This window comes from Gordionus sp. m RMFG-2023, chromosome 1, assembly GCF_954871325.1.
Source record: "Gordionus sp. m RMFG-2023 chromosome 1, tfGorSpeb1-WG-v2, whole genome shotgun sequence".
Lineage (NCBI taxonomy): Eukaryota > Metazoa > Nematomorpha > Gordioida > Chordodea > Parachordodidae > Gordionus > Gordionus sp. m RMFG-2023.
Window position 1 is genome coordinate 21,669,904 of NC_088775.1, and position 14,663 is coordinate 21,684,566.

The window sequence follows — 14,663 nt, forward strand, 5'->3', positions numbered from 1 at the left end:
AATGGAAGGAAGAAGAAATTAAAATTGCCACAAGGCAAATTTAATATATTGGCTTCTTCTCTTATAAGTTACAAGCAAATATGTAGAAAGAACTCTTACTTCATTCATTTTTTATTATGTATTAAGAAATATGGGTAATTCAATACCTTTTAAAAAACTATAAAAAATACTATATTAAATAAAAACTACATTTAATTTATAATAATTTATTAATTATTTTAAATGTGTTTGTTGTGTGTTTTCGTTTACTCAAATAAATTACCATTCAAAAATCACAAATAAAAAATAATGAATTTTTTATTAATTAAAATAAAAGTTTCGGTAACTCATTGAAACTCGGGGAAATTTTTAATAATATTTTTATTAAAAAATATGTGATCGCACAAATTTTAAATTTAATATTTTTCATGTTATAAAAAAAATGAAAATGGATATGATCATTACTCGGTCAATCACAACAGAAACTTTATAGACCCAAATGATATATCGACCCATAATCAACGTATTAAGGGTTCATGGAGGGATCTTAAGGCGAGCATCCCCATAATTGGAAAAAAATCTTCCTCTCATTTATATATATGTGAATATTTTATTTTCGTAATATTAAAAATATGTAAAATTTAAGTAAATTAATTAAATTTTTAAATGATATAAATTTATTTAGAAATATTTATGTTTTTCCTCAAAATTATATACATATTATGTTTATTCATATAAATTGCTTAATTATCTAGTATTTGATTTATTAGTCCTAACTTAGCATTTTTAAATAATATACTCTATTTTGGAAATTTTCACAATAAAAAAATGTGAAATTTTTGATTTTGAGTAATTAAACTATAAATTATTATTACATCAAAAAATTTCCACCAGAGGGGGGGGTCCTAATTGGCTGGAAATGTCGGTCTTAAAAATAAACTCTCGCCTAACTATTTTGAGACGTAATGCTAAAAGAGAAGTTTAAGAATGAAGTAAATTTATTTTATTATTAAAATTTATGGTATTTTTTATAAAAAATATAATATATTTAATGTAAAAAATTGTGAGAAGAAATCTCAATAGGCCAAAAAAGAAAGCGTGGAAGAATGTCTTATACATTCTTAAAATAAATTTACCAAAATATTTTTAAATGCTATCAATTAATTGGTAGGGGAAGAATATTGCAATGCTTAAATATATTGTATGATTGTAATTTTTTTAAGCAAATTTAATATTATTCCCTCCCCCCAAATGAGTCATATAGAGTGAGTTAAAAGTTAGAAGAACTGTAGCAAATGAAGGGACTATAAATATTTCCATCTCAAAAAAAAATATCAACTTTAAAAAATACAGTAAAACATGTTTAATTTGGGCACCGTTGGGACCAAGATTTATGCCCAACTTAAACAGTAAATTTATCAAGAAGGAATTTGATTAGGACTCAAATATTTGGTCTAATTGCCAAAATTAGACAAGTTTTACTCTGTTTTAAATAGAATACCGAATTTTTTTTTCGTATAATTTAGATAATCCCAGTATTATTTGTATAAAAATATAAGTATCATTAAATTATTTCTTTTGATCTGATAATGGTCATGATTTTTTTTTAAGGAAGATACCATGTAAAATTAAGGAATCTTTATATGCATACCTAAGAATATTTATGTCTCTATCTACTAAGTAATTTTTAAAAAAATTCGAAAAAATAATAGAAATTTTTAAATTAATTTTAAAAATAAGATAAACACAAGGGAAAAGGGTATCCTTAAAAATAAATACAGTTTAAACCCGGTTAGTGAATACAAAATAGTAGCAAATATTTAAAATTTGTTTGGCTCAAAATCTAAGCTAAAAGCAGGTTTTATGCTAAATTTTCTTCCTTCCTTTACCCCCTTTTCCCCAAAAATTGAATAAAATGGCATTATAAAGAAGTAGTTTTTTTAATATTTAAAGGTTAATAATTTTTTAAGATAAAATAATAACATTTTCAGAAAAAAAAGCATTCAAAAAAGATAAAAGCTTAAAATTAATTTTAAAAAATCGGTCTTAAAGCCCTCCAATAAAATTTAGGCAGGATAAAGTAACCCATATAATCTTCTCCCTCTTAGGCCATAATAAACATAGTACATATACCATATTGAAATTAAAGAGTGTTATAAAGATTGATACATCATAAGATATTATAAATCGTAATATGTAGACATAATAAAATAGATGATATAGAAGTCATAGAATACTTGGAAATTAGTTTATGTATATTATAATTTAACATGTGCATGAGAAATACAATTGGAAAAAGGTGTCACATGTTATCGATAAAAAATTACGATTATGTGAGAAGAATATTATGTATGTATTGCTAATTATTAGATTAGATTACACATCATTAACTATTATCGTTTATAAAGCAACATGGTTTCAAAAATATTATGTAAACTTTTTTTATGATTAAAAGATAATTTTTCATGTTGGAGCTTTTTTTAGAAGAAATTTGTTAATAAAATAACCCAAAAATAATATATTTCTTGTTCATTTACATATTTAATTTAGTTTTACATTTAGAAACATAGTTAGCGACGTGCTTAATTATTCTTAGTCGAAATAGATTATTCAAAATGGTTGAGCAATCCTAAGTTTCCCTTTTATGATTTTGGAATGGGTGATTCTGATTAGCTTAGATTTAATATTCTTACTTAATTAATAATATTTTTTTAATTTATTATTTTCTGGAATATGGTTAAAGTAAAAGTTATCTATTTTCGATAATCTGATGAATAATGTTCGTCAAATTTTGAGAAATTTTGCCATACCTGCGTTTTTAAAATACTTTATTAGATTAAAACCAATTTTATTGTCATATTTATAATTCACTGTGATGGCATTAATTATGGAGGATAAATAAAATCTGACTTTAAAAGATTTTACTGTTCAAGCTAAAGGTGGGCGCGGGCCTAATTTTTCATTCACGGCCCGCCCGCTCACGGTAGTAATAAAAAATATCACGCCAATTCACGCTTAACACTAAAAAATTTTCGACACGACCCGGCCTCTCATGACAAGCAATATTTTGATTCACGCCCGTCACGCCCGAAAATTCACGTTGTTTTTAAATTTTTCAAAACTATTGCTATAATTTTACACTTTTTTGAATTCATTCTATTTATTTCTCTAATTTCATAATCCATATTAATAACAAAAAATAAATACAATCTATAAATCGAAATTTATTTGGAAAAAGAAGAATGTCCATCTTTTTTTATTTAAATTGTGTACGCCTTTCCTCTAGTAAGAGATTGGCTACAGAAAATAACCTTTCACTAGAAACCGAACTTGCAGCTGATAATTTTACTCGATAATTTTCTCAAAAAAGGAAATGAATATTCCTGCTTCCAAAACTTCAAAATTTTGTCTTGTTATTTATCTTATATGAATCTTTTAAGTTCATCCTCACAGCTTTCATCGGTGATGTTGATTCTTCATCAGAATCATCTAGAAATATACGGTCTTTTATGAGTGTAGGATGAATTAGGAAATATACAGGTTTTTATGAGTTTAGGATAAGTTAGAAAAGTTATAAATGGTAGTTGGCATCGACTTATGCATATCATCTAATTTTACATTTTTTTAAGATTGTTTTATATATATCATTTTCTTTTTTTATTAAAAACTTAAGTCTTTTGAAATTCGGATCTAGAATTAAGCCTACTATAGTGGCTGCATAATAATCTTTTAAATGAAATCTTGTTCTGTATTTTAAGGTTATTATTATTATTGTATCACGTTCAGAAGGTTAACAAAATTTTATTAATTTTTGTTTCCATAGACAAACTTTATATATTGTGGGACGAGAATCTGCTCTCAGATTATCCGAGCATTCTTTAAATATTGATAAAAATTTATCTAACTCGCGTATGATGCTGATATCAATTGTGGCTAATCTATTTAATTCTTGCTTGCTAAACAAGTACACCTGTATTTCAGAATATGATTTTAAGAAACTCTGTATCATGATATATACAGAGTTCCATCTCGTTATTCTCGCTATTACATATTGTTTAAGGGTGTGGCTTAGTTTGCTATTAGCTGTGTTTGAAATATTGTACTATTTTTTTACACCATTTATATTTAAGGCTATTTCAGTTAAACAATTGTCAAAAATATAATGGATAATATTATTTAGTATATGGCATATACATGCTAGCGTTTCGTCATCTTTGAATGCACTTATAAGATTTGCTCCGTTATCACTCACAACTATACATTTATTTAAGTAATTTTCTACTTCTGTATATTCTCCTAAAATTAAATTGACTACACTATTAATTTTGAGTTTTTTCCATCCATTGCCCTTGTGGCCAAAACAAATGTTTTTAATTAATAATGATCATGTTTTATAATGGTTAAAAAACTTAGATTTTTATAGTCATCCGTCCAAATATCAGTGATTATGGATAATGATCATGCTTTTAATCTTAAATTTTATTTCATGGTATATTTTTGGACCTATAGTATTCATGAGAGTTTTCCGGTTCACAACTTTTATATTTCGTTATCCATATGTAACATCAACATTTATCTCTTGGCCTAGCTTGTAAAATCCTTCACTTTCTGTTGCATTTAAAGATTGAAGATCTTTACAAATAAAATATAACTGACTTTTCTGTAAAAAATTTAAGCAAAATTTAGCATAAAGTCTCGCGATAAAAAACACCTAAACATAAAAAGAAAATAGAACTAACAAAATGATACCGGATGTTGTTTATAAAATGCGGAAGATTTTTAGTTTTCATAAATTATTCTTTTTTAAAAAAGAACTAAATTAAATAAGAAAATATACAATATTTTTATAAAATTGCAAACTTATAATTATAAAATTGCAAATTTATATTTATAAAAAACAATTTTAAAAATTAAATTTCCGTGATTCACGGGAAATTTATGCCCGATCAGGCCCGCGGAAAATTTTGGGAAGGCCCGTCACGCCCAATCACGCCTTGGAATTTAAAATTTATTCTCACTCACGCTGGGTCACGCCTAAGTTCAGGGCCCGCGCCTTCAAGCTATTCATTATTAGTTGAACGTAAAAAAATGTTAAAATTAAACATTGTAATAATTATAATAACTTAAAATCTAAGAAAAAACCATGAAACTAATAAAATTAGATTTAGATCTGGAAGAATAAACCATAATTTAACTTTTTTATCTCTGAATTACAATGGAATTTGAAAATATTAAAATATAATAATAAAAATTTAACATGGAATTCGCATTCCCATATGGAAAAAAATTTTTCCACCCTAAAAAAAATCCCAAAAATAAAGTTTTTAGGAAAATAAGAAGCAATAAAATTTAAAAATTATAACAATAAATAAATTTTATGAATATTTTTCTACTAGAATTTTCAAGGATAGATTATATAAGATTTAAAAGGTGAACATGGCAGTTAATGTAGGTATAAATTCCAGATCCTTAGCTTCAAATTAAAAACAGGGTCTAATACCAAAATATACTTTGTTGAACATAGATCGCATTTTAAATGTTATGAAAAATCTCCATACATCTTAAAATATATTCCAAATTCATTAATTATAAAAAAAAAATCTCAACGATATATTTTTTATGACAAATATCGTTAATCCCAATTTAATTAAATTTATAAAGAATGAAAAAGTTGTCCTATTTTAAAAAAAGAGATATGGATGGTTCATTTTGGAATTTTAATTTAATTTCAAAAGTTTGAATTAAAAAAGTTTTAATAATATTGCGTTTATTGACATCGCGCTAAATCAAAAAATTGACTATTAGCGTGTCATCGTCCCGCTTAATGAATTTATCTTCCGCGGAAAAAACTGTCCCGAAAGATGTTTAACCTAAAATCACCAAAAATCATAAATTTTTATACGATGTCAATTTTAAAATTTTTTAATTTATTTTTATAACTAGTGTAATAATATTAGCTGGAAATTTTCATATTTTATCAAATTTCTGATATTTTATTTTCCGCTATTTTTTTTCAAAGTAAAAAATTAACACTGATTGAGAACTAAATATATTCAAAATATTCTATTAAATCAAAGTAAAAATCGAAGTAATTAATATTTTTGGCTAATGCGATAATTCCAATGTTAATTTCTGTAGAATTTAACGCATAATCAATGACAGAATCTAAATAAATTAACGAATTATTTCTGCCAGCAGCCTATAACTGCCGCTAAAAAAAGTGGATAAATAAATAACTATGAAGTGCTATATTCAAATAAAAGCTAAAAATTTTATTACAGATATGTATGTCTAAGAGATTGTTCCTACAAATTTCCTAGTTCTTTAAGACTTTTTCTCTTATATTAACCACCAATTTTAATATAAGATGAATTAGCCGAAGCATATCATGTATGGCATCTACTGTATGTCATTTAGATAAAATGATAATTAAAAAAAAACTTGAATTAAAGTAATGATAATCAACTTATTAACAGTAATGGAAGAAATTATGAGCAAATTCTTCGTTAAGTTTTCTCCTCTGACAGATAAATTCGAAGCGTATAAAAAAATATCCTGGGAATATTTTTCAGAAATGATAATTTATTTTATCAAAATAATTAGTGTTGACTTGTTTTTTAAAACGAATCGATTAAGATTTTATCTAAAGTAATATTATGTAAGATTGGGAATTTTGATCATAAATAGCAGAAAGGTTTGGACCGCTATTTTCCAAATCTCGAGTACATAATATTATTTTGGCTAAAATTTTAATCGGACCGTTTTAAAAAATAGACCCAAATTTAACAACTAATAAAATAAATGGACAAATTTTTCCAATTCTCTAAGCCTTAAACAATGATTTATAATACTATTTTATTGGCGATTTCTTCATTAAATGCATTTAAAAGTGTCTATAAATAGGAATCAGCTGTAGCTATTTTGTGGTTTCAAGTCGATTAAATGAAATTAATGTGCATTCATTTAATGACAAATAAAGATATTAGTTCAAGTGCAAACTACAAAATAAAGCTAGGGCTGATTCGCAGTGGCCCCTACACTTTCTTAGCGAATGAAGCAGAATACCCCCCTGAAAAGTACCCCCCTCGAAAAAATAATTATTATTTTATGACACCCATAAATTTCAAAAATAATTTTTATTCCATCAATTTTTAATATATAATATAAATAAAATGCAAAAAATATATACTTTATAAATATTATTTTTTAAATTAATATTAGATAAATTAGGGGAAGAGAAAGCGAAATATTTTATAATTTCATCAATATTTAATTGTTTAAATAAATTTTTTTCTATTGATAATATGGTTAAATTACTGAGAAATGAATCTTTCATGGCACTACGAAGTCTTGTTTTAATTAATTTAATTTTACTCATGACTCTTTCGGCAATACATGAGGTTGTAGGAATGGTTAATAAATATTTATATAAAATTGGTAAATTAGGGAAAGCATAAAAATTTAAAAGTAGACGATAAGGTAAAATAAATGAATAGTTTATCCAATCTGAATCGTAAGTCCCTGAATTATCATCATCATCAGAAGCTAAATAATGTATTGGTAAAAATATTTTAATAAAATAAATTTACAATTCTCAGAATCTGACAAATCTTTTGATTCTTGAACCTCTAGGTCATGAGTAATAATTACATTCCCCATTTTGGCCATTTTATAAATATTTCTAAACTTCAAAATTTCTTCGAAAATTTGATTTGAATTTAAATTGTAAAATTCACAGATATATTCGATATCTTCCTAAATAATTGATTTTTTTGCCACATTATTTGGCGTAAAAAATGATGTTTGATGTAAAAATTTCATCGAATCATCATTAAATCTTTCGTTAAACTGCAATAATTAAATCGAGTGCAGCATAAAACGCACCTATTTTAAAGCAAAAAAATTTCTATATTTAATGATGAAAGTATATATACCTCTCCTTTTTGGATTGTAATGTTTGAAGTCTAGAACTTTCAAAATCAAAAGGTAGATATCTCTCCTTCATAAAATCTTTTGCCTTTGAAAAAACATCCAAAAATTCAGTGTTATTATCTATTAGATTAAAAAATAATTAAGACAATAATTTATATTATACTTCTCAAATTAATCAAGCAATCTTTTGCCAATTGAATTTGATTTATTGTAAACACTATATCCTTCGAAATGGTTTGCAATTTTGTACAAGCCAAACTTGTTATCAACAATATTTTATTCAGTGTTAAGATAAAATCAAATTTTTTTATTCTAAAGACTATAGCACTAGCCATAGTGGAAGTGACAGGATCTTCAGAATCCTTTAAATTTGTTAAAGCTGCCCTCAAGGAATCATAAAGTAGAAAAAAATTTACAATAGCTTTATATGACGATAGCCAGCTTCTAAATAAAAAAAAATCAATGGTGTGCAGGCCTTGATTAGAGCAGAGGCGCCAAAGGCAGCTTGTGTTATTGTCATCGATTAAATTTAATCATAGTTCAATTATGCCAATCAATTAAAGAATTTCGAAATGTTCTAGGAATACTAGATGAGATTTATATCTATTTTAATGGTGTAAAAAGATATGAGGTACTCAAAAAATGTCAGTGTAATGATCTGAAAAAAAACGATTTCTACGCATCAAGAATACCACTCGGTAATAGTACCTTATTTATTTAGATTTAACTCATGTTTGAGGCGCCATCATAACTTTGCCCAACTAGAAATTCTAGGGGTAAATTCATCGAGTCAAGTTTGGATATTATATTATGCTTAATAGCGAGACCTGTGGTATTTCCCGTACAATATAGGTCAATCAGTATTTCAACAGGCTTTGGCGTCTCATTATTTTCAACATATATCAAAGCTATTGCTTCTGATTTCGAAACATCATATGTGCCTCAACTATGATTGAAAAGCACCTGTTAAATGTAATCTGGGGGGGGGGGGTCTTATTATTACATTTATAAACCAGAAATCACTTGAACGATGGATGTAGCAAAACAGTAAAAGAATTAAATAATAAAGAAAATTTTAAAAAAAATATATAAAAAATTTTTTTTAAAAAAAAAGAGTACCCCCAAACAAATTGAAGCAGTTGCTTCGGACCCCCCCCCCTCCGTTGTAGGGGCCACTGCTGATTCGAATGTAAATAGCACATATTCATTATTAGCCATAAATTAGAAAAACATTTTATAGCCATATTTTTAGCAAAAATTTAATCGTTTCTATTCAATTTATTTGAAATCGAATATTGTCAAATAAAAGCATGAATTACGTGAAGTCATAAAATTGAGTTCCAAAGAAATATTTACTTTCATTCATGAAATAAATCATCGAATAAATATATAAAAAATTGTATATCAATTTCTTTTTAAATTTTGACTTGTAAAAATATGACTAACTATTAATATGAAGATTGATAAATATGAATTTATTGTTCAAAATTTAATTAAAGTTTTTTAACAATTCAAGCTAACTGACTTGTATATTATATGTAAGGCATGAGTCCAAGAAGGGAATTGGGAACCCCTCCCGGAGAATATGCACATTATCCCAGAAATTGTTAAATAATAAGGACAAATAAAGTGCCTATCAGAATTAAACACTAAAAAGGGTACATAAAAATTTTTATTAAAAAATCATACTTATTCGATATTAAATCTATTTGATAATCGCTTGTTATTAAATTTTAAATAAAATAGTCTAGTTTAGTTAATTATTTCATATTTTGTTTGAATTTCTTTCCATATTTAAAATATTAATAAAAAATAAAATTGTTCGAAAATCAATATAATATTTTAATTACCTTGACTTTCTTCTGAATTCGCAGTGGTACGCGAAGATATTATATACGAATCATCCTTTCCTTCTTGTAATGCAACTTCTTTATCTTTTATAATCACCATTTACACAAAATAAAATTTTATCTTTTTTAAATAAAATCTTCTGCTATAAAACTAATTTTATATTTTATCTATATTTTTCAAATTTTTAGCTTTTTTTACAAACAAAACACAATAGACAAAATTTTTTATAATTAATTAAATTTTTTAATTAATTTTTTTTAATCAAAATATATAGAATCACAAAAAAACTAAAAAAAAATAACCGTTAATTATTTAAAAGTTTTTCACGAATAAAAGCAAAAAAATAATTTTAGTTTTATTGGTTTTATTATATTATATATTATTAATGTAAAATTATTTATTTATTTATGTTTTAATTATTTGTATTCGCATTCGAAATTAATAAACCATTACCAACAAAAATAAAATAACCAATACAATACTGATAAAGATTATGATGATTTCGCAAAATTATGTTTTTGTTATTTATTAACTTTTATATATTTCTTTGATATTATTAATAGTATTTATTATTCTAATTCACAAATAAGATCATTCCTTCTTTTATTTTTTTCATTCCTTATAAATTTTTTTGTCCCTTTTATATATTTTTGATTATGTATAAATATTAAAAATATACATATCATATCTTGAAATAAATCTTGTATTAATTAAAACAATTTCAATTTAGCACTCTCCCTTTTTTTAAATTTATTACTAAACAATAGATGAGTCAAAAAATAAAAATTATTAAGTTATTTATTTACAAATATTTATTTTAAAATATAAATAAAAGGGGAGACGGACATGTGATTAGTATTAAATTTTTTAAAAATTCTTTAAATTTATTGATAATTTTATAGTTAAATAAATTAATATAAAATAGTACCTCAATATAGTTGAGTATTGGTTCATTCGGTTCAATCTTCAGGCGCCTGCTGGAGAAAATCCATTAATATTATGGCGTTTTAATTTATATTAGTTTCTTCCAAATTTGAGCTGCTATCTTTTTAAGAAAATTTCCGAGATCAAAGTGATATTTTTCGACTAAAAACTTTGTTTAGCCGGCTATAAAATGGCTAAAAATATATTACTAATTACCCAACTATAACAGTCAAATCAATTTTTTGCTTAAGGCTTACAAGAGTATTCTTAATTAGCAGATACCAAGCTCCCTCCGAATCGTGAAAATCCTATTCGAATATTAAATCACAGTCTGGTTTAATTTTTGCTACTAAATTCTCCATATTTTGAACCCTTCTCTTGGTTGGATATGACGGGCTCTAAAGATTTATGGGCGTGCGTAAGCTGCTCACTAAATCTTCTGTTCTTTTGTTTAATCACAATATTACCTTTGTTTTGAACATGTTAAAATATAATAATATTTTGACAACTCACATCCTTTAATTTTATATGTAAAAAATAATTTCAAATAAAGTTGAAGAAAAAAAAAAATTAATTTGCCTACAATCTGTTTAATAATAAACATGCGATGAATCAAAAAAAAATATAATACTTATTAATTTTTAATTGATTATACAAACAGAATCACTGGCGTCAGCCTATACATTTAGATTAGAATAAGAAAAATAAATTTAAAGTTGAAACTTTCTATTCTCTAAAATATAAGTCTGAAAGCTAATTAGCTTGAGCATTCAAAATGAGAGCTATTTTATTAATTACAATTTTTTCTCCACTGATTAGTATATATATATATTACAAAGGTAAAAACTACAATTTTATATTCCCTTATCCGATTTCCATTTAAAAAAATCCCTAACTTTGTTAATACAATCCCTCTTCTCGTAATATTATTAAATCATCATACCTCGAATTCAGTCAAATAACTTAGTCAATCCCATACTTTTGTTCCGATATAATTTTATTTATAAGATTTATCAATAAATTGAAAGTCATTTATAGTAATTTTATATGTGTGATCTTCGTGAATTCAAAATTTAAATTGATCTTTATTTTTTTTAAATTTAAGAGAAAATTTATATTTATATCTAAAACCTGCTGATACATACCCATTTTAAGGCCAGCCCGAATTTTAAAATTTAATTTTTCTAAATAATTTTGGCTCTATTATATAAAAAGTTTCAAAGATAAATCTATAGTATATATTTCTAGAAATTTAATATAGACATTAATTGAAAATTAATCCTTGTCTATTCCTGTTATTTATAAATAGCATTTATGCCAAACGGTGACCTTTCAATGGTGTCGTTTTGTAAAATTCTATATAATATATATATATATGACAACAAGGGGGATTCTTAAATTACCAATTCGCCCCGTTTTTCCTAAAATATCCTCTGCCCATATTTTAATCAAATAAAGTTCATTCAGGAGTTCAAGAAAATGATTTTTTATTGAGGAACGTCTCATCCTATTCATTTCCATCTTCAAATATTAAAATATAAAATATACTATCTTTAGTTATTGTTATTTTTTTCTCATTTTATCAAAAGAGATACACGTCTAGCATATTTTATCGATAAAAATATATATCGGCTTTTATGTTATATTTACCATTTTTTAATTTATATATTTTTTAAATTTTAAATTTAGGAAAAAAATCTTATGTCTAGTTTTTTTTTAAAAAAAAAAAAGTTCATAAAGAAAAATAATGTAGGCCCGGCTCTGAACCAACAGTTGGAAAATTACTAGCTCATATCATATTATCAATTTATTCAATTTTCAAGTGTTGTTAAAAGTTACTTTTGAAACTTAATTAGTTATAGTTACTAGTTACATATTTTAGATGTAACTAGTTACAAGTTACCGTTATATTTGAAAAGTAAATCGTTACCTTATTAGTTAATAGTTACTTTATAAATCATTTATATAACACATCATTTTTTTATTTTATAATAAAAAATTACGATTTATAATTAATCAATGGTATTTAAAAGAAAATATAAATTTATTTATATAAAAATATAATTATGCTGTATCCGGAGAATAAAATATACTTACACCGAAATAAAATATCAGAATATCATACGGACTTAGAAAGTTTTTATTTGCCTTTTTAAAATTATACTATTTTAAAAATTTCTGTCTTAAGGACCCGCTTGTGTCTCTTCAAAAATATGCCTCCTTAGAGTGAGAAAACGTTCTACGGGAGCACGAGGCGTGAGGACAACATTGTATTTGATAAGAAATAATAATTTAATTTCTTTTTAATTATTTCAGATGATATTTTGTTCCATATAGGTAGGCATTTTTATGGCAATGTTATAAGCTTTCTTATACTTATATAAAAAGATCTTGTTGGCATCGTTGCTACTAAGTATAATGTAAGACAAGAACATCATCATTCCCTGGGAAAGGTAATCAAAGTAATTTTTATTAAGTTTAATTTTGATAATTCTATAAAATATTTAGCTAAAAAAAATCTTGTTACATGTACATCTAAATAAAATTTAGTACAATTATTTAAGATATAATATGTGAAAATAATTATGCAGAGATAAGTTCCCATAGATGGCTGTGGATGACAGATGCTGAAATATACCTTGGAAGGCATAGGGATAGTTTTGTTAAACGGCACGATTTAGGTCGACTTTTAAAAACGTCCCGATTATAAGATTTAAGCTAAAATAATATGATGTAAGACTCGAGATTTGACAAATAGAGATCCAAAACTTTTATACCATCGATGAGCAAAATCTTCAGGCTACTATTTTGTCTTAAATCTTAATCCGGCTTTTTTTAAAATTGACTTAAATTGAGCCGTTTAACAATACTACATAGGAAGCACTTAACGCTATTATTGCCAATACTACCAATCTTCTCTTTGTAAAATCCAAAATACTTTTTAAAGCTTGGATGTATATTAATATCTAAGTCTGTTGCTTTAATAATACTTTTAGAAAGAGATAAGACAATTTCTATTTCATTATTCAGAATCATTTGAATGTCATCCTCATTAAATAACGAGTCAGAGTCAGAATTGAAAATTTGTCTGATCTCGTAAATATTATTTTAAGCTAATAAAATTTCCCTCCTACATATTACACTCCAAATAAGTAAAAAAAAAATTAAATTACGTCTATAATTCAAAAATTTTTTAAAAGTGAAAAACCAAAATTATTTTATAAAAGTTTATTCTAGACCTACCAATAAAATTTATGTAAAAACCCACATAATAGTGTTTTCCCCCTAGCAAAATCTAGGCTACGGCTATGATTCCGTATCTGTCTGCTTCATTTATCAATGTTTACCGAATCAGATATTTAATAAATGTTTTAAATTAAAAGGTTCAATTTAAAATTTTTATTATAACATTTTAAAATAATAATTTATTATTTGAATATATTTATAATAATATATATGAATATTTTAAAAAGTAACTAGTATACACTTAGCAGTTACACTCCAAAATATATAAATAGTTACAGTTATTTTTTTTTTGCAAAATGCAACCAAAATTATTATAACAAAATTTTAATAATCCCGGTGATGACGTAAAATAATCAAAATTTAAATAATCCGGGAAAAACTCCTAGCTAAAAAAATTTTTTTAATACGATATGGCCTTAAAGTGGAAATCTTTTTTAAACCCCAGCCTTATATTTCTACATTCTCTGAAATAAAAAACTAAACCCTGGGAACAGTATCCTGGAGAGATGATATAAGCAAGACTCGTCATCTCCTTGGATATTTCCCTCTATTCTTAATACACATCCCCATGTAAGGAGCACTGTTTATTTTAAAAAAAGAGCTAAGATTAATTTCATAGGATTCCCAGATGCATTTTCTTTTTCCAATATTTTTTTCCATTGAATTATTTATTTATTGTAAATTTAAGCGAATATTGTCCTCTTGGGATCATTGACCTTAACCACGATACT

The 14,663-nt window shown here is 25.1% G+C and overlaps 1 protein-coding gene across 2 annotated transcripts in view; it reads right to left on the minus strand.

Annotated features, from left to right (window-relative positions):
- The window catches only part of LOC135922988 (putative uncharacterized protein DDB_G0277255), a 64,262-nt gene extending 54,299 nt beyond the window's left edge, over nt 1–9,963 (minus strand). For both annotated transcript variants that reach the window (XM_065457562.1, XM_065457561.1), the window contains exon 1: nt 9,762–9,963. In XM_065457562.1, the coding sequence (XP_065313634.1) occupies nt 9,762–9,861 (100 nt within the window). In that variant the 5' untranslated portion in view covers nt 9,862–9,963. The remainder of the gene's footprint in view (nt 1–9,761) is intronic.
- Between the last annotated feature and the right edge of the window lie 4,700 nt (nt 9,964–14,663).